General features: G+C 43.1%; 1 protein-coding gene across 1 annotated transcript in view; it reads left to right on the plus strand.

Annotated features, from left to right (window-relative positions):
- The window catches only part of ACSL3 (acyl-CoA synthetase long chain family member 3), a 152,679-nt gene that overhangs the window by 102,960 nt on the left and 29,018 nt on the right, over positions 1-20,701 (plus strand). The window contains exons 6-9 of the mRNA XM_068280564.1: positions 6,246-6,396; positions 7,386-7,509; positions 14,302-14,373; positions 18,038-18,177. Coding sequence (XP_068136665.1) covers positions 6,246-6,396; positions 7,386-7,509; positions 14,302-14,373; positions 18,038-18,177 — 487 coding nt within the window. The remainder of the gene's footprint in view (positions 1-6,245; positions 6,397-7,385; positions 7,510-14,301; positions 14,374-18,037; positions 18,178-20,701) is intronic.

Below are 20,701 nucleotides of genomic sequence, written 5' to 3' on the forward strand. Positions count from 1 at the left end.
AGGCAGTAACAGTGGTAGGGAGTTTTGCCCAAGATCTGCTACTGTATAGGTGCAGCTTACTGAACAGGAAGATCAGAGATTTGAACCCAGACCTCCTGTGTCAGAGGCAGAGCCCTTAAACATTACACTGTCCACCCACTGCATGTGCCTACAGCATACTCTCCGCACCATGCACCCTAAACATACACACTGCTCCATTCACCTGAAACACACACTCCGCACCATGCACCCAAAACATACTCTGCACCATTCACCTGAAACCACACACTCCGCATCATGCACTTGAAACATACTCTCCGCACCATGAACCCAAAATATACATTCCGCACCCCCAAGTAACATACACACTGACAATGCGCTCCTAATTACTTGTACTGTGCAAAATGGGCCCCACAAAAGCAGAGTTGGCAATAGAATTGTTTATATTTACCTCCTTCCACGTTCCTGCAGCAGCTCTCATCCCAAATAGCACATCCAGAGTTCCTCCTCAGATTCACGACCATGTTGCACGACCGTGTGACCGATGAGAAACCGAGTCTGTACTGCTCACTCTGTATATTCATTTTTAACCGAATTGGGAGATGCGCTGCAAGAAGGGGAGGGAGCGGAAACTGCACATAGAGGGGAAGAGATTCAGGATTGGAGCAGGAAAATCTTCAGTTGTGGCGCTCATCCGTATCTCTTGGTTCAGCCCGGTTCACAATACACGATGGGGGGAGAAGCCGCGGCACCCCAAGGATGTGCCAATGTGCCGTGACCCCCAGTTTGAGAACAGCTGGGCTAAGCCAAGGTTTCCATCTCTCATTTGAGTAGATTCTGGGTTACCTGGTCTGCTTCTATTGCTGAAATAATTCCAGGAGTGAGGTTGTATTGCTAACATGCAAGAAAGCATGAGCAATGAGGTGGACATGCAAAGCACAAAAAGGTTCCCAATAATACTTTTATCTAAGATCTGCATATGCGCACACTGACCCCAGCAAAGCATACATGTCCATTTTCAGAGAGGCAAAGGAGACCTTCCTTCATGAAGACACTATTAGCCAGGAAGTGCCCATTGCTTTTCTCTTCAGGTTAATATTGTTTGAACCTGATTGCCTCACACAGCAGATCCGGGGGAATGCGGCGTGTGAGATGTCAAGCTGATATAAAGACATAACCAGGCACATACAGCAGTTGTGTTTTTAAAATATATTCAAGCCATCTACATTAAATACATACCAGTAAGTAGATTAAATGCCTATGGCAATGTTTATCTGCCTGAAGTTTTGCTTTATTACATTAGCTACATGCACACGTTGAATGATCATTGCCCAAAACCGTAACTCCTGATGGTATTGTTTAGGAATATTTGTTGTACAGACACTCCGCCCTCGGTTGTAGGAACAACTGTTACGTTTTCTAGCTTGGTTCATCAATGAATGGGAGGCCACCAACAACTTGGGACATCTATACTCCCTTTCCATCACAAAATGAATACAGCAGAGTCTCGGTTATCTGGCACTAACTGGGATTGGCTGATGCCGGCTAAGTGTGCTTTCTGATTGCTTGAGGCTCAATGTTAAATATAGGCCCAGCTAAAACAGTACTTTACCTACAGACATACCATGAACTTTGTGTTAAATGTTAAAATACAGTCATTGAAAGTATATTAACCATGGGAGTCCACAAACGGCTTGAGAAGTTGGCCCTCACCAGTGTGCGTACTGCCGACGATTTGTGCTGGTTTCAGTTAATCATGACTCTACTGTACAAACCTTTACTTCAGGTGACAAAAATGTACTGTAAGATCTTCATAACTTCATGCCACTGGCTGGCTTGTTAAAGAGAGCCAGAAATGGGAGCAGTATGCAGGCTGCCATCTTCATTCCCTTATAAACAATGCCAGTTGCCTGGTTGTTGTGCTGAGCTTAAGGGCCTGTTTCCATTACATGCGGTGCAATGTGGCTAACCAGCTGCAGGTGTCTTGAAACCAATGTACGGCAATGAGTTTCCATAGCATGCGTAGCGATCTGAGAATGCTGCAGATTCTCGCACAGACGCATCCGCACGCATCTGCCCCCCAATCTCGTCCAGTCGCTTCCGCATCGGGAGCTGCAGAAGTGATGTGGCCAGCAGCGGTAGTGATGCGGCGAGGTGGCCGCGTTTGCATCACTAGTCAATGGAAAAGGGCCCTTAGTTGTTTTTGAGGCACACACCTGCAGCAAGCATGCAGCTAGTAGAGTAAGACCAGTGTCTGAGCATATGATCTGCAGGCTCATTCTGCACCAGTGACTTAAAGAATTAGAGGCAGAGCAGCAGTCCAGAAGTCGGGCAACTGGTATTTTTTGTTAGAAAATGAAGATGGCAGCCTCTGTATTCCTCTCATTTCTGGTTCCGTTTAATTAGCATCTACGTTAAAGTATTGTCTTTGTATGATTAACTTCACAATAGAAACATCAATGTTATTCCATATTGTGGAAATGGGCCCTTTTCTGTAATATCTAATATTTCCAATTTGGCAGAAACCACTTTAAGTATGCGCTTTACAAAGTTCTGATAGCCACTGTCTGACATTGGAGTTGGGGATTCTGGGGAACTTAAAGTGGACCCAAATTAAAAATACAAGATTTCAGAAATGAAATCTATTTTCTAAATTATAATAATAAATAGCAGCCTTTTTTCAGCTACATGATGACAAATATAAAATATTCAACATTTATTGGAGGAACCACCTCCCTTCCTTTCATATTGCCGGGACAGAATCCGGCAGACTGGTGGAGGAGATGGTGTCTGGCAAAGGAGGAATTTCTATTGGCTGCCCCCAGTATATCCCTAGTTATGAAAAGAGAAGGGTGAAAAGCATGCACTGAAATGCTCATAGGTTTGAAGGAGTGTTTATTTATCTTTGTATGCAAGATAGCAGGCAACTGGTATTGCTTAAAAGAAAATAAATATGGCAGCCTCCATATCCCTCTGGCTTCTGTTGTCCTTTAAATATGCTATTAGGTGGAAAGCACATAAAAAAAATGAAAAATATTTCCATTAAATGTTTACCTTTTTTTTCTTATATGCTGTTATTTGCATTTATCTGTGATGTTGCAAGAAGTCTGTTATCTCCTTTATTATGCTCTTATACATTTGCTGTAATGTCCTGCATTATCCTTTTTTTTTTAAATAAACCTTTGGTTGATGAAAAAAAAAAGTTTACTTTTTCACATTGCCGTATATTAGAGGGTTAATTCCCAAGATGTAAATACAAATCAGGCTATCCCAATGTTAAGCTTCCTCCCACAGCAGGAAATCTAGAATCCTCCAAGCAAGTAATGAACTGGGCACATCCCACCCTTCCCCCTGTTCAGTGTGGTGCTGGAGGACTAATCTTCCATGTGAACAGATCTCAGGCCCCCATACATCTGGGACATATTACATAAACATGAAGAACTCCACCACCACTTTTGTTCCCAGCTTCAGCTGGTGCCTGACACGCTTATAACACATGTTCAGCTAGTTAGCAGTGCTGAGATGCTGGAGCTTGTATAGGTCTTGTGATCATCTCTGGCGTTCATCTACAGGAAGGGAGCTTGTGATAAATGATCAATATGGGATGCAGCGGGTGAGAATAGAGGCCTGGGAATATATGTGCTTAGATTGTAAGCTCCTTCGGGTAGGCTCCTCTTCACCCCCTAAAACAACTGCCACTTATTATTTATTTTTATTTTTTTGTATGTTTGTAATTTGCACTCATTACTATTATACTGTGCAGATATTCTATAGAATGTGTTAGCGCTCTGTTTATTATCCTGCTAGCATGCATTTGAAATGTATAATATTATATATATTATAACTATATAATATTTCAAATCTTTTTAAAAGATTCAAAGAAAAAATGGGTTTTAAACGTGTATAAACATGTACAGAGGGCAGAGGTGACACAGAGGGGGACACTGGAGGCACAGGGGGGCACATATGAGGTACAGGGGACAGAAAAAGCACATTGTTCCGACTTAAAGGGAATTTTCAAGCAAAATAAAAAATGAGTTTCACTTACCTGGGGCTTCTACCAGCCCCATGCAGCCATCCTGTGCCCTCGTAGTCACTCACTGCTGCCTCAGTCCCCTGCTGGCAGCTTGCCGACCTGAGAGGTCGGCGGGATGCATTGCGTACATTTTTACGCATTCCCGCTAGTGCAGGAACATTAACACATACATTTTTACGCGTTACTGGTTCAATGCGTAAAAATTTACGTATTGAACCAGTAACGCATAAAAATGTATGTGTTAATGTTCCTGCACTAGCGGGAATGTGTAAAAATTTACGCAATGCGTCCCGCCGACCTCCCAGGTCGGCAAGCTGCCAGCAGGGGACTGGAGCAGCAGTGAGTGACTACGAGGGCACAGGATGGCTGCATGGGGCTGGTAGAAGCCCCAGGTAAGTGAAACTCATTTTTTTATTTTGCTTGGACATTCCCTTTAAGAACAGATTCAGGTTAAGAACGAACCTACATTCCCTATCTCGTTCGTTAACCAGGGACTACTGTACATCCCTAGTTTGTATATATGAGATTTTAACACAACTAAACACGTTAATGAGTTGGGCCTGTCAGTGAAGTGAATATACAGTGTTTGTTCAGTGTTTGGGTTTCACAGTCCATCATGAGAGAGAAGTAAACAATTTTGTGGGACAGCTGCGCTGAAGCTAGATTGTCACTAGATGATCATCTCAAACAAACTGTAGCTTATTTTTGTAACTTTTAAGGTAGGCTATCAGAATCCTATTGTAGAAGCTAACTTGCAGTCACTCTCCCCTCCCACCCACAGCTGCTAAGCAAATGAGTAGTTGTTTTACTGTTACCTTAAATTTGTCAGTCATGTGACTACTTGTGCCATCTCATAGGCACCATACTTAGTTGGAGGTGCAATACCACTGCTTCAGTTTCCACGGAATGCCCTATTGCATGAGGTAGAACTACCACATATCCCCTCTCACTCTACATGAGCCATGCCTTCACCATCCTTCTTATATTGGTGATTGACATAGTCCAGACAAGGGTTATCTGGGCAGAGGCAGGGCTTCTTGGCTCACGGCTCAGCCATAATTTGGGGTCCTGGTGATTACCGGACCCTGAATTGCTTCCACCTCCAAGTTGCTACAACTTGGAGGGGGATAGTAAATAACGGAATTTCATGGGCAGCTGGGTAAGTCATCAATTGCTCATCCTGCTCCAAAGTGGCCAGGTGGCAAACTGCCACGTATGATATTTGGGCACCTAAACCCCTGGATGGGGAGGTAATCCAGGCAGAGCCTGTAAGATTTTGGCATGAAATGTGATTTATTCTAACATTAAAACAAATGGTAATTTATAATTGTAGGATGCACACATTTTATTTAGTTTATGGAACTTCGCTTTTAAAGTGTAGACCCTTTAAAGCGGTATAAAACCCTGACATCATAATCAATAAAAACATGGTTTCCTACATTTTTATATGCCCTACGGTTATCATACTTGCATTTGTGCAGAAGTATTATTCTTCATTTAGAAATTATACGTTCCCAAAAGTACAGTTTTTTTGTTTTGTGAGCTGACTTTGCATTTTATTCATAACTGGTTTTATTCATTATGCATTGAAGGCAGAAATGCTTTCAGTGTCTCTCTGTGTCCAGCAGCTTCTCCACAGTCAGAGAATGTTTCTCATTCCTCACTTGATACATTTAAGTAAACACAAGATAAACATTATCTACAACTTCAGATGTGTGCACATTTCTCTGCACTGAACTTTCCAGCCCTGTGTGTAACCCTTTGAATGCTGTTTTAGTAAAAAAAAAATGCTGGTTGTATATAATATGCAGCAAATACTTGTTTAGAGCAAAGAAGAAATGCTGGGTTTCATTCCGCTTTAATAGGCCTAATTTCCCATGCCCATGTTTCACACATTTGTCATTCGACTACCTGGACTCTTCTTTATATCATGTGTGGGTGAACATTTTTGTATCTAGTGTGTAATGGTGATGGTGTAATGGTTAAGGGCTCTGCCTCTGACACAGGAGACCTGGGTTCGAATCTCGGCTCTGCCTGTTCAGTAAGCCTGCACTAATTCAGTAGGAGACCTTTGGCAATTCTCCCTTACACTGCTACTGCCAATAGAGCGCGCCCTAGTGGCTGCTGCTCTGCTCTGGCGCTTTGAGTCCGCAAGGAGAAAAGCGCAATATAAATGTTATTTGTCTTGTCTTGTGTCTGTCTAACTAAACTAGTCTCTCTTGCTGCACAGCAAACCAGAAATGCTCCTCCCCTGTGGCCAACGACATCGCTGTGATTATGTACACCAGTGGCTCTACTGGCATCCCAAAAGGAGTGATGATCTCTCACAGCAATATCATCGCTGGCATAACCGGCATGGCACAAAGGATACCAAACTTGGGGTATGATGGCTTCAACTCTTATCAGTTATTGTCTGCAGTGCAGGCAAGAATCGAGAAAAAAAATAGTTCTTAATTTATGATGTTGACATTTCACAAATTTGAACTAGCATGACCTACTCTACCCAGTTTAGTTTGTTGTTTTTAATTTACTCGTGTAGCTTTAAATGGCATGAGTTTGGTCCTCCACATGGATACAGCCTACAGTCTAGGTCTTTGCCGACAGCAGATCACTGGGATCCTCAATGCATGCTTACCTGTGGCAGATCCAGCTTGAATTGGTTTTAGCAGGCTTCATTGTTCCCCTTGTAACTGTGGCCAAATGTATACAAGTTAACAATATTTGAAATAGGGATTTACTGTTGAAGGGAAATTCCATTTTGTGGCGTAAAATGTAATGTTCTGCTTTTAGTCTGGCTCTACTTCTATATTGCAAGATTTATGGCAAACACTTTTCAGTGTGATTACTTTTTACGTGTATATGGAAATTTCAGTTACACGCTTGTTCCTAGAACAACTCTGACGTGAATTGAGAACTGTCTGTTGGATCTCTACAGTGTTTTTCAAGGCATTTGCAAGTAACTTTTATCAATGTGCCAAGTTAGTTAAATTAATATGGACAAAGGTCAGTTGGGTAGGTTAGGGGGCAATCTTGCAGCTGGTGTCCCATTGGCTGTAAAGTTAACTCTGCCATGAATATTATCCATTGCTTGAGTAAAGGTACCTAGAGTACTTCATGTAAATTATAAGCAGCTTAAAATTGGACCAATCAGAATAACTCCTGTCAGTTTCTGTTGGTCGAAGTTCAAGCTGCATAACATTTAGGTGAAATTTGAATGCAAGGAGTAATGATTTGCATCTGATTGATCATACTTAATGCATGCTTCCTGCCTCTGTAAAGTTCTTTCATATGTGGAAACTGTATCAGTGCGTTCTACAATATGTTGTTCACACTTTACGCTGTACCAATAACTTTGTCTCCCATATTCCAGAGAGACGGACACCTACATTGGCTACTTACCTTTAGCACATGTGTTGGAGCTGAGTGCGGAGCTGGTGTGTCTGTCACGTGGATGCGGCGTGGGCTATTCCTCACCACAGACGCTCTCAGACCAGGTAAGCTTTGTATACCTACCATGTATTTTTGTTGTTGGTTTGTTTTGTTATTTTGTTTGTTTTCTTTTAATTACACTTTTAACACTTGCACTGGAAAACCTGCGTTGTTACCCTTTTTTAACCCCAAGCGGCCAATGTGAATCAATGGAGCATTGCACACTTATTGCTGTGCTCCATAATTTGCCGATTCAACACAAGGGCTGAAGCACGTTACCACACACTGCGCTTGATACACAGAGCATGTTGTAATGAAAGTCTATGGGCGATGCAGGTAAACTAAGTGCGGCACTGCGCATGTGTGAACTGATGGGAATCCCAGTGACATGCTTCCTGTCCAGCAGGGAGTATGTCACTAAGTGGGGGGCATGTCTATGCATATGACCCTGTTGGCGCACTCTGCCGCTGGGATCACGATTGATACTTTTTGCATTGTAGTAGAAGACAGTAGGGCTTTGGCATCGAAGCCCGGGGATGAACACTGGGTGCTGTGTCTAATAAGTGCAACGTAAAGCCAGCGTGCCCAGGTGTGATGATAAACAATCTGTAGGTGGGAGAAGGAGGAGAGGGAAAACCGGTACTGCTGGCAGCCTTCTATATTGTGCAGACATGAAAGATGCATTCAATCCTTGTAACACATGGAGGACATACCATTGTAGTAGAGGTACATGAGTTGGTGGGTGCAGGGGACAGTAAGCCTACGTCTTGACTTTTTTGTGATGGAGCGTCGCGTCACAAAAAAATCAGCGTTAGGGTTCAGACACAATACAAGCGCTTGTTTACCTTCAGAGCTTTCTGAGAGCTTTTTTTCTTATTCGTCTCACAGGCATCCTATGGTAATTTCTTTATGACAAATTACAGTGGAAAATTGAGGTGGCTCTACCGCCACACTAAACACTGGGAAGCAATGTTTGGCAGCAACAATACACCACATTCCAAATTATTAATACAAATGATATTTGTTTCTGATTTTTCTAGCTATGCCCCATTGTGTCCCCCGGTGTCCTCCATTTGTCCCTCTGCATGGGCACAGTACAGGGAGTCCCCAACATTGCAGCGGGTTGGAGGTTCATACTGGTAGGCGATCACAAGCCAGTAACTTCTTGCTTTTGCACGATTTAACCACTTAAGGACCGCCCCCAGCCGATGGGCGGCGGCAAAGTCCGGCCCCAAACGACCGCAATACGCCCATCCGCGGGGGCGGCTGCTGGAGTGGCTATGCGGCGATCGCGTCATTCGTGACGCGATCAGCCGCCGGGGACTGGCTCTGCCCCCGTTCGCTGTAACCCGCCGGCCGTTCGGAAGCGCCGGCGGGTTACTAGCACCCGGATCGCCGCTGAAACAATGTATAATAGGCTTTGTAATGTATACAAAGCCTATTATACTGGCTGCCTCCTGCCCTGGTGGTCCCAGTGTCCGAGGGACCACCAGGGCAGGCTGCAGCCACCCTAGTCTGCACCCAAGCACACTGATTTCCCCCCCCCCTGCCCCAGATCGCCCACAGCACCCCTCAGACCCCCCCCCCCCCCCCTGCCCACCCCCCAGACCACTGTTTGCACCCAGTCACCCCCCTAATCACCCATCAATCACTCCCTGTCACTATCTGTCAACGCTATTTTTTTTTTTTTTTAAGTCCCTAATCTGCCCCCTACTCCCTCCTGATCACCCCCCACCCCTCAGATTCTCCCCAGACCCCCCCCCCCCCCCGTGTACTGTATGCATCTATCCCCCCTGATCACCTGTCAATCACCCCCTGTCACTGCCACCCATCAATCAGCCCCTAACCTGCCCCTTGCGGGCAATCTGATCACCCACCCACACCAATAGATCGCCCGCAGGTCCGACATCAGATCACCTCCCAAGTGCAGTGTTTACATCTCTTCTCTCCTCTAAACACCCACTAATTACCCACCAGTCACCCATCAATCACCCCCTATCACCACCTGTCACTGTTACCCATCAGATTAGACCCTAATCTGCCCCTAGGGCACCCAATCACCCGCCCACACCTCAGAACGCCCCCAGACCCCAGCCCTGATCACCTCGCCAGTGCATTGCTTGCATCTATTTCCCCCCTCTAATCACACCTTGAGACACCCATCAGTCACCTCCTGTCACCCCCCTAGCACTCCTATCCATCAGATCAGGCCCAATGCATCCTGTCATCTAAGAGCCCACCCTGCTTATGACCGGTTCCACAAAATTTGCCCCCTCATAGACCACCTGTCATCAAAATTTGCAGATGCTTATACCCCTGAACAGTCATTTTGAGAAATTTGGTTTCCAGACTACTCAGTTTTGGGCCCGTAAAATGCCAGGGCAGTATAGGAACCCCACAAGTGACCCCATTTTAGAAACAAGACACCCCAAGGTATTCTGTTAGGTTTATGATGAGTTCATAGAAGATTTTTTTTGTCAAAAGTTAGCGGAAATTGGATTTTTATTGTTTTTTTCACAAAGTGTCATTTTTCACTAACTTGTGACAAAAAATAAAATCTTCTATGAACTCACCATACCCCTAACGGAATACCTTGGGGTGTCTTCTTTCTAAAATGGGGTCACTTGTAGGGTTCCAATACTGCCCTGGCATTTTAGGGGCCCTAAACCGTGAGGAGTAGTCTAGAAAATGCCTCAAAATGACCTGTGAATAGGACGTTGGGCCCCTTAGCGCACATAGGCTGCAAAAAAGTGTCACACGTGGTATCGCCATACTCAGGAGAAGTAGTATAATGTGTTTTGTGGTGTATTTTTACACATACCCATGCTGAGTGGGAGAAATCTATCTGTAAATGGACAATTGTGTGTAAAAAAAAAAAAAATCAAAAATGTGTCATTTACAGAGATATTTCTCCCACCCAGCATGGTTATATGTAAAAAATACACCACAAAACACATTATACTACTTCTTCTGAGTACGGCGATACCACATGTGTGACACTTTTTTGCAGCCTAAGGGGCCCAAAGTCCAATGAGTACCTTTAGGATTTCACAGGTCATTTTGAGACATTTGGGTTCAAGACTACTCCTCACGGTTTAGGGCCCCTAAAATGCCAGGGCAGTATAGGAACCCCACAAGTAACCTAATTTTAGAAAGAAGACACCCCAAGGTATTCTGTTAGGTGTATGATGAGTTCATAGAAGATTTTATTTTTTGTCACAAGTTAGCGGAAATTGATATGTATTGGTTTTTTTTCACAAAGTGTCATTTTCTGCCAACTTGTGACAAAAAAAAATCTTCTATGAACTCACCATACTCCTAACAGAATACCTTGGGGTGTCTTCCTTCTAAAATGGGGTCACTTGTGGGGTTCCTATACTGCCCTGGCATTTTAGGGGCCCTAAACCGTGATGAGTAGTCTAGAATCCAAATGCCTCAAAATGACCTGTGAATAGGACGTGAGGCCCCTTAGCGCACCTAGGTTGCAAAAAAGTGTCACACATGTGGTATCGCCGTACTCAGAAGAAGTAGTTTAATGTGTTTTGGGGTGTATTTTTATACATACCCATGCTGGGTGGGAGAAATCTCTCTGTAAATGGACAATTGTGTGTAAAAAAAAAATCAAAAAATTGTCATTTACAGAGATATTTCTCCCACCCAGCATCTGTATGTGTAAAAATACACCCCAAAACACATTATACTACTTCTCCTGAGTACGGCGATACCACATGTGTGGCACTTTTTTGCACCCTAACTGCGCTAAGGGGCCCAAAGTCCAAGGAGTACCTTTAGGATTTCACAGGTCATTTTGCGACATTTGGTTTCAAGACTACACCTCACGGTATAGGGCCCCTAAAATGCCAGGGCAGTATAGGAACCCCACAAATGACCCCATTTTAGAAAGACGACACCCCAAGGTATTCCGTTAGGAGTATGGTGAGTTCATAGAAGATTTTATTTTTTGTCACAAGTTAGCGGAAAATGACACTTTGTGAAAAAAAAACAATTAAAATCAATTTCCGCTAACTTGTGACAAAAAAAAAAATCTTCTATGAACTCACCATACTCCTAACGGAATACCTTGGGGTGTCTTCTTTCTAAAATGGGGTAATTTCTGGGGTTCCTATACTGTCCTGGCATTTTAGGGGCCCTAAACCGTGAGGAGTAGTCTTGAAACCAAATTTCTCAAAATGACCTGTGAAATCCTAAAGGTATTCATTGGACTTTGGGCCCCTTAGCGCAGTTAGGGTGCAAAAAAGTGCCACACATGTGGTATCGCCGTACTCAGGAGAAGTAGTATAATTTGTTTTGGGGTGTATTTTTCCACATTCCCATGCTGAGTGGGAGAAATATCTCTATAAATAGACAATTGTGTGTAAAAAAAAAAATAAAAAATTGTCATTTACGGAGATATTTTTCCCACTCAGCATGAGTATGTGTAAAAATACACCCCAAAACACATTATACTACTTCTCCTGAGTACGGCAATACCACATGTGTGGCACTTTTTTGCAGCCTAACTGCGCTAAGGGGCCCAAAGTCCAATGAGCATCTTTAGGCTTTACAGGGGTGCTTACAATTAGGCACCCCCCAAAATGCCAGGACAGTGAACACACCCCACAAATTACCCCATTTTGGAAAGTAGACACTACAAGGTATTCAGAGAGGAAAATAGTGAGTCCGTGGCAGATTTCATTTTTTTTTTTGTCGCAAGTTAGAAGAAATGGAAACTTTTTTTTTTTTTGTTGTCACAAAGTGTCATTTTCCGCTAACTTGTGACGAAAAATAAAATCTTCTATGAACTCACCATGCCTTTCACTGAATACTTTGGGATGTCTTCTTTCCAAAATGGGGTCATTTGGGGGGTATTTGTACTATCCTGGAATTTTAACCCCTCATGAAACCTGACAGGTGCGCAGAAAAGTCAGAGATGCTTGAAAATGGGAAAATTCACTTTTGGCACCATAGTTTGTAAACGCTATAACTTTTACCCAATCCAATAAATATACACTGAATGGTTGTTTTTTTTATTTTATCAAAGACATGTAGCAGAATAACTTTCGCGCTCAAATGTATAGGAAATTTTACTTTATTTGAAAAATGTCAGCACAGAAAGTTAAAAAAGTCATTTTTTTGACAAAATTCATGTTTTTTTGATGAATATAATAAAAAGTAAAACTCGCAGCAGCAATCAAATAGCACCAAAAGAAAGCTGTATTAGTGACAAGAAAAGGAGGTAAAATTCATTTAGGTGGTAGGTTGTATGACCGAGCAATAAACCGTGAAAGCTGCAGTGGTCTGAATGGAGAAAAAGGCTCTGGTCCTTAAGGGGCGAAAAGACTGTGGTCCTCAAGTGGTTAAGACACAGTGAATTTTTTTCCCCCCACTTTTGGGGGAGAAACGGTGAATCCTGTAGTCCAAAAAATACAGTATTTACATGCATTTTGGCTGCGGCAAGATCCTTTTTCTTTCTTATATTGTTTGAAAATGGGGTGCCAAAGAACAACCTTCTTTAGTAGTTCTTGCTTTAATTGGGCTCACCTGGCAAACAAAATATAACAGGTGTCTGAGATATTAATTTCAGTGATCAAAAGAGCCCGGAGACGCGATACCATCCATAAGTTTAATTGAAAACAAAATATTTATACTTTGACACTTATAGGACCACTGCCTCGAAAACCATAAGGTTTAAAATACATTTGAACACATATACAAATAAGAAGTACATTTCTCCCAGAGTAAAATGAGCCATAAATTACTTTTCTCCAATGTTCCTGTCGCTTACAGGAGGCAGCAGAAATCCGGTTTTGGACTACCCCATTGCCTCATGGGGGATTCTCAGGGTGTTCTTTATTTTCAAAAGCACTTAGTGAATGGCATTCCGTCCAGCTGTCAAAAAAAGTGTGAAGCGGGCAGGGAGGCTTGCCATCATCTTTGTATAAATCCTTTTCAGGGAGTGTCTTTATGAAGAATAAAGGTCATGCTTAGAATCCCCCATGAAGAGATGGACTACTCAAAAACATGTTGGTTCTGTAAGATCTCTCCCTATTGTAAAGAACAGCAACACAGGAGAAAAGTAATTTATGGCTAGTTTTACTCTGGAAGAAACGTACTTCTTACTTGTATGTGTTAACATGTTTTTCAAATTTTACATTTTTCACAATAGTGGTCCTTTTAAATACAATTTGCACAATAATTTGGTATACAGTGTTCTGTTCTCTGAAGCCAGAACGCCACTGTGAATTTTCCCTTATTTCTATGCAGGGAGGCAATGGTAAGTACACATGTGGAATGACTTTTGTATTCCTGAAACTTTATAAAATGTATACAGCTGTCAAACCACAATTTTAGATATGGTTTTTCTTCTGTTTTCAAAGGCATTCTTGTGGTTGTACAGTATATGACGCTGTATCTTTTCTTTATATCGGAGTTCCTTTGTTTGGGTATGGCTGCTCTTTCTTCTGTGCACTGATTGGCTCAGACAACAGTGTGCCTCGTGGAAAGAAATACAGTAGCGGAACAGTCTGATCTGAATGTGTGTCCTAGCCTATTATAATACCCTATAGAACAATCCAGGAACATTGAGTTCTTTGTTACTGAAGCCTAGGCTTGTGCATTGATGTAAATCTAGGAGATGGAAAGGAGGAATGTTGCGTTGTGGGTGATCACATGCGCAGTGACTCACTTGAATATACATGTGTTCTTTGTACAATTTATAAAAAAAGACAGAACAGTGAAATGACGCAAACCATATACTGTTCTTGTCAGCTTGTGTTACTCCATGCTCTGCAGTGGCCAGGCTTTGATAAACACCTGCTCTTGTAGAAAGGTCACTTACGAAGGTTTTTTTTTTTCAGTCCACCAAAATCAAGAAAGGAAGCAAAGGTGACGCGTCGGAGCTGCAGCCCACCCTGATGGCGGCTGTCCCAGTAAGTTGCTGCTCAGAAATAATCCTCTCCACTTGTCATAACTGGAATCTGGTGACTTTGACGTTGGGCTGTCTGACTCAGCGCTCAGATTCTAGAACAGTGTGTGAGGAGATGCAGGTACAAATATTTACATTGATTTCCTGCAAGCCTCCATGATGACTGATAGATCTGCTGAGCGTTCATCAGATGTTTCTTACTAAGCACTGCTCCTGCACCCTCCCCCCTTCACTGTTCCCATCCCTCGCACACATGCATACTCTGACTTTAAAGAGAACCTGAGACAAGCAGCGTCTCAGGTTCCCTACTTAACATTTCTTTGTTACCGCTGACAGAAATTCTGCAACAAATTTAGTGTCTACTTCCTGCTTTCATGGCAGCAGACATAGGGTTAACCATCTGTTTACAATTTTGCTGCTCTGCCAAGGCTGCCGAGATTCTTGAGCAGATACCACTGAGAGATCAAATTACAACTTGTGATTAGAGATGAGTGGGAATTAGACAGGCTAAACTCTCTAAATACATACAGGGTGATTTCTCTCTATTATCCTTCTGTCCTGTGCAGGAGTTCAGGTCCACTCTAAAGTGCCCCTGAGAAGAGAAGAGCTTCAGGTTCCATACTTACCTGGGGTTTCCTTGAGGCCGCCCGTCCCTCGCTGTCTCCCCGGGTGGCTCCTGTCACCCGCAATACTGCCTGAAAGACTGGCCGAGTCGCGCTTCATTCCTCATGCTCAGCCCGGCAAGGCACAATCCCCCGTCGTGCTCCTGTCCCTGGAAGTGTTCTGCGTTGTAGTACTGTGCAAGCACAGAACGCTCGCATCCGTGGGAGCGCACCAGCCATGCATCCGCAACTTGGGCAGGCTTTCAGGCAGTATTGTGGGGTACAGGAGCCAGCTGGGGAGACAGCGAGGGACGGGCGGCCTCAAGGGGGATTAAGGAAGCAACAGGTAAGTATGGTACCTGAGATGCTTCTCTTCTCAGGTACACTTTAAAGTGGACCTGAACTCTTGCACAGGACAGAAGGAAAATAGAGAGAAATCCACCCTGTATGTATTTAGAGAGTTTAGCGTGTCTCATTCTCCCTCATATGTGACTAATCACAAGTGTAATTTGATCTCTCAGCGGTATCTGCTCAGGAATCTTGGCAGAGCAGCTAAATTGTAAACACGTTAACACTATGTCTGCTGCCATGAAAGCAGGAAGTACACACTGCAGATTTGTTGCAGGATTTCTGTCAGCTGTAACAAATGTTTTTCTTTAAAGGTTATTGCTTATCTTTTAGAGCAGAGAGGAAGTTCTGAGTTCAGGTCCACTTTAATCACAGACTTGTATGCCATGTGTATCCTTTACCTTTTTTAACCTGTAAGAGGATGAGACCGGCACCATCAACTTTGAGACAGATAACACTGCTTGACAGAGGAGGTAGACCCTCTGAAGCATTGCTATTACTATGTGCTATGCCTGTCTTAAATAAAAGATATATAAATTGAAGAAAATTGATGGTGCCGGTCTCATCATACGAGTGACTATTGGCTCATTGTGCTGCTGAAGTCAAAAACCATGCACATCACACTGGGGAATACAGGAGTGCATCCCATTGAAAACGAGTTGCCTTTTTTTACCGAGATAAAAAAAATGGTTGTGAGCAAGTACAATGACCTACAGGATTGTCAGGTGAAGGCCAAATGGTCTTATGCTAGGTACACACAATGCGTTTTTTCGGTCGATTTTCTGTCCGATCGATTTTCGATTTGATTTCAGACCATTTCCCACTCGATTCTCTTATCGTTTCTTATCTATTTCCATTCACTTCTATGAGAAATCGACCAGAAAAACTATTGAAAATAATATCTGACATGATGGAAATTATCTATCGAACTTTCTAACACAAAATTGGTATGATGTGCACCTAGCATAACATTATACCAAGATGTCAGGTTAAATAAAGCAAGTGCAGAGCAAATTGTCTGCCTATAATCACTGACTTCCATGTCATGGGTATCCTCTGCCTTTAAAGAGAGTGGAGCCAAAATAATCAAGAATGAGGTTTTCTTCCCCCAAAAAAAATCTCGGGGCAAAATTCCAGGATTTTCCAGGTGATGGATTTTGCTGCCCGGGGGAGACAGATCTTTTTGTTGTAGCTGTGCCTCCAGTCCAGTCAGTCTCTGCGGATCTCCGCCTTCTCCCGCCCCTCTCATTCTTCTTTCACTGGGAGAGGCGGTGATTGGGCAGAGATTGACTGGACTGGAGGCACAAGCTACAGCGCAAAGCTCTGCCTCCTCCAGGAAGCGAGGGGAGAATTTTGCCCGGGGATTTTGAGGGTGGGGGGGGGGGGGTGATAACACCTCATTCTGCCGTGCTGTTGCGGTGGATCTGCTATGGTGGTATTGCTTGACATAAGTGGGCAATAAAAACAAGAAATGATTTTGGCTTCAGACTCTCTTTAAAGCAAATCTGAACTGAAAATAAACATGAGATAATTGTATTTCTTTGTTTTATTAATGGTAAATAAAACATTAGTACAGGTAGTCCCCGGCTTATGAAAACCTGACTTACCAACGACCTGACAAATATAAACAGCCTGACAATGTAAAATTTTGATTCTAGGAAAACAAAAAAAAAATCATTAAGACCTTGTAGTTTTTAAGAAAATCCATTTTAAACAATTTTAAGAAAAAATGTTTGTCTGTGAAATATTTTGCTGCAGTACACTGGGGACATGGGAGTTCAGAGGTGGCATGGGGGAACAGAGGTGACAGAGGGGTACACTGGAGTCTCAGGGGGGCAAAGGGGAGGCACAGGGGACAAAAACAATTCCGGGCATGACCCAGTCATGCTTGGCGAAATAGTTATTCTGATATGGCACAGTGTTTCGTCTTATGGGCTGATTCAGGTTAAGAAGCAACCTACACTCCCTATCTCATTGGTTTACTACCTATAACATAAAACAGTCTCTGATACTTTTGATTTCAGTTTATGGGCTTCATTTTTAATTTAATTCTAAACACTGGCTGTGACAGCCTAATTTCAAATCTGCTTTTATTTAGCTGCAAAGCAAACAGAACAATCCTTTGAACTTTTCTGCACTAAAACCATATCTGTAGTCTTTTTTTTTTTCTTGGCTAAAATAAAAATGATTTTTACTTTCTATTTACTTTTCAGGAAACCAGGCTGAAGTAGACCAGTTGTTCAATTAGCTCATTACATAGATAATTCTGATTAGGATCAGCCATGCCAGCAGCTATAGTTTTACCAATTCAGGCTTTCTCTGAAATGAGCATATAATATAAAATATAAATATAGGGCTTGATAGAATGCTGGTTCTCTGACTAAATGCATGCTTTATGATTTCTCTGACCTGGAACTAGTGTAGAACCACTGGCAGGAGCCAGAGCTTAGGATAAGGGACCATGAAATCCAGCAAATAGAACCTTTGCGGTGTTTACTAGTCTATGTTTTGTTATAGAGATACCCTTTACTTTGTTGCTTCATCACCAAGATAGTGACTTTTTGCCATGATTAAACATGAGAGCTTGTAACCTTTCTCTGCCCTAAGCATGGTAGTTATATTTTGGTCAGCAGTTTTTAATCAATTTTTTAATGTGAAACATACATACAGTATGTCCTGTCATATTTTATCATATTTACAGGTTCTTTTTATTTTTAGGAAATAATGGATCGTATTTACAAGAATGTTATGGGTAAAGTTGCTACAATGAGTCCAGTTCAGAGAGGCCTCTTCTCTCTTGCCTACAACTACAAAATGAAGCAAATCTCCAGAGGGTACAGCACGCCACTATGTGACAGGTAATGTCTCTTTCCCCTCCTAAGAGATGGGATGTGTGAGGATGAGCTGGACAGGACATGAGGAGCAAGATCGATTTTGTGAAAAGCGTAATCGTCCTGGGAATGGGAGGTTCAGGCTGTGTAAGTTGAGTTTAATTCGACTAGATCGTCCCTCCCTTCCGATGTCCTCCCTAATTCTCTTCATCTGCTGACACTTTCACTTTCTAAACCGGAACTTCGGCTGTGAAGACAGAAGTGTCAGAAGATAGAAAGCAACGCAGAGTGCATCAGAAGGGAGATGGCGGCCTATGTGAGCTGACCCCTGCTTACAAAGCGCAACATCCTCACCCCCGCACAATCTGTACAATTTTGCTTTTCTCAAAATCGATCTAGCTCAGGGGTCAGGAACCTTTCTGGCTGCGAGAGCCATAACCGCCACATATTTTAAAATGTAATTCCGTGAGAGCCAATATGTTTCAAACTGTGACTGTGCTCATGCGCAGCAAAGGGCCAGGTAGTCCTGTTGCCATGGTGTTGTGTATACAGTTGATCCGATGGGCAGCAGAAGTGTCAGACACGTCTTCAGCTTCTCTTGGGTTTGAGCAAAATCAGCAATTTCCCTGAGAGCCAAACAGGAGAAATACCGACTAACCGCTTGTACAATTAGCTAGCTGACTTGAGGGTTTGATTCACTTTGTAGGACGAGATCCCGCACTTTGTCCCAATAGGCTGCCTGTCAAGTGACAGGCAGCCTATTGGGCGAATCAAAGTGCGGGAGTCTCGTCCTACAAAGTCACTGGACCTGACAGTCCTGAGTGAGACAATTGAAGCAGCTATTCGTTTTGGGGTAGTGTGAGTAAGTTAGTAGTGCATGCTAGAGCAGTAGCGTGCCTACTTTGAAAATGTTACTTGTGCTGCCACACTAAGCTGCGCTGCTTGAGCTGTGTAGCTTAGTGAATCAACCCCTACTGATCTGTCTGTGATCCAGATGTAGCCATCAAGAGAGCAACATCTGGCTCCCGAGCCATAGGTTCCCTACCCCTGATCTAGCTCATCCCTAGAACAGATTGGATGAGGAAGGGAGAATAACGAGATGAGATTAAGTTGCCCCTCAATTATACAATCTTGTTTGTACAATCTTGCCCAATCTGTGTTGTAGAAGGGTACACAGAGTGAATATACTTTAAATGATTACTTTTGGTAGTCCTTTATATTGCATATAAGCGGTGAGATTATTAAATCAAGATTGTATCATAAATGGACATCATTAATATTATTGGCCAATCACTAACCAATTTTACCACCTCTATGTAGAATGTACACAATCTACTCATACTATATGGAGGTGGTCAAATTGGTCAGGGATTGGCTGCTCTTAATTGAACTGTTTACCAGACTTTAGACTGACTTTTCCAAAGGAATTTTCTTTGGAACGGCTGCATCAAACATGCAAATAGTTTGCATAATGGCATAGTCCTGTATTCCGCTTTACCAGCAAAGCGGTTTTAGTTTATCCACCTGGCTTGCTAGAAGCAACATGTTAAGCACATAAAGGGTTACTGATACTTGCAAAAAAAACGCATGAGGTAAATGGCAATCTACAGACGTTTCACAAGGTACTGTGGCAGCAACAGGAACGCATGTTTTATTGAGACCGTCTGTTGCTGGCCCAGGGAAAATGAGGCCACAGGGAGGGGCATTGTGGCATGACTAGAACTATAAATTTGTGAGAAGGTCTAGGAGTCATTATCTGCATTCTGGGAAGTGGATTGTCTCCGCCTGTTAATGGCTTGTCTAGAGTTCACTAGGTGACCTTGCTTTGGAGTCCTCTCCAGTTCTTCTATGGAGCAATGGCCTCTTCCAGCTGCTGTCTAGCAACACATAACAGCTCAGAGGAAGTATGACCCTGCACAGCAAATAAAGCCCCCTCAGCCCTGGGCTCTGAATTTGTCATGGTACTTTAATTTTTAGTAGGTTAGTTCAAATCTCCATAACATGTCTGTTCTTGGATTATATATGCGGCAGGGGCGTAGCAATAGGGGGTGCAGAGGTAGCGACCGCATCGGGGCCCTTGGGCCAGAGGGGCCCGAAGGGCCCTCCCTCAACTACAGAATTGGCTCTCTATTGATCCTGTGCTCATAATTATCACTTCTATAGATACTGTGAATGGTGGTAATCACTAACAAGCTGTTCCCCATCCCCTTCTTGCACCTCAGACACTGTAGTTGCCATTGGCAGGTTTTGGTGCGCCGTATCAATTATGTATAGAGTGCTTGGGGGGCCCCATTGTAAAACTTGCATATGCGGTACTCCAAATGCTACTGTTTGCAGTTATATTGGCAAAAGTCCTGTCTGTCAACTCAGAACCAACTCTACTAGAGATTAGTGTTCCTGAGGGTTTACTGTAGTTTGCCGCCTTAAAACAGAAGGTATTTGCAATAATTCAGCTTTAAAGGGGAACTGAAGAGAGAGGTATATGGAGGCTGTCATGTTTATTTCCTTTTAATCAATACCAGTTGCCTGGCAGCCCTGCTGGTCTATTTCT

The sequence above is a fragment of the Hyperolius riggenbachi genome, chromosome 4 (assembly GCF_040937935.1).
Source record: "Hyperolius riggenbachi isolate aHypRig1 chromosome 4, aHypRig1.pri, whole genome shotgun sequence".
In the NCBI taxonomy this organism is placed as follows: domain Eukaryota; kingdom Metazoa; phylum Chordata; class Amphibia; order Anura; family Hyperoliidae; genus Hyperolius; species Hyperolius riggenbachi.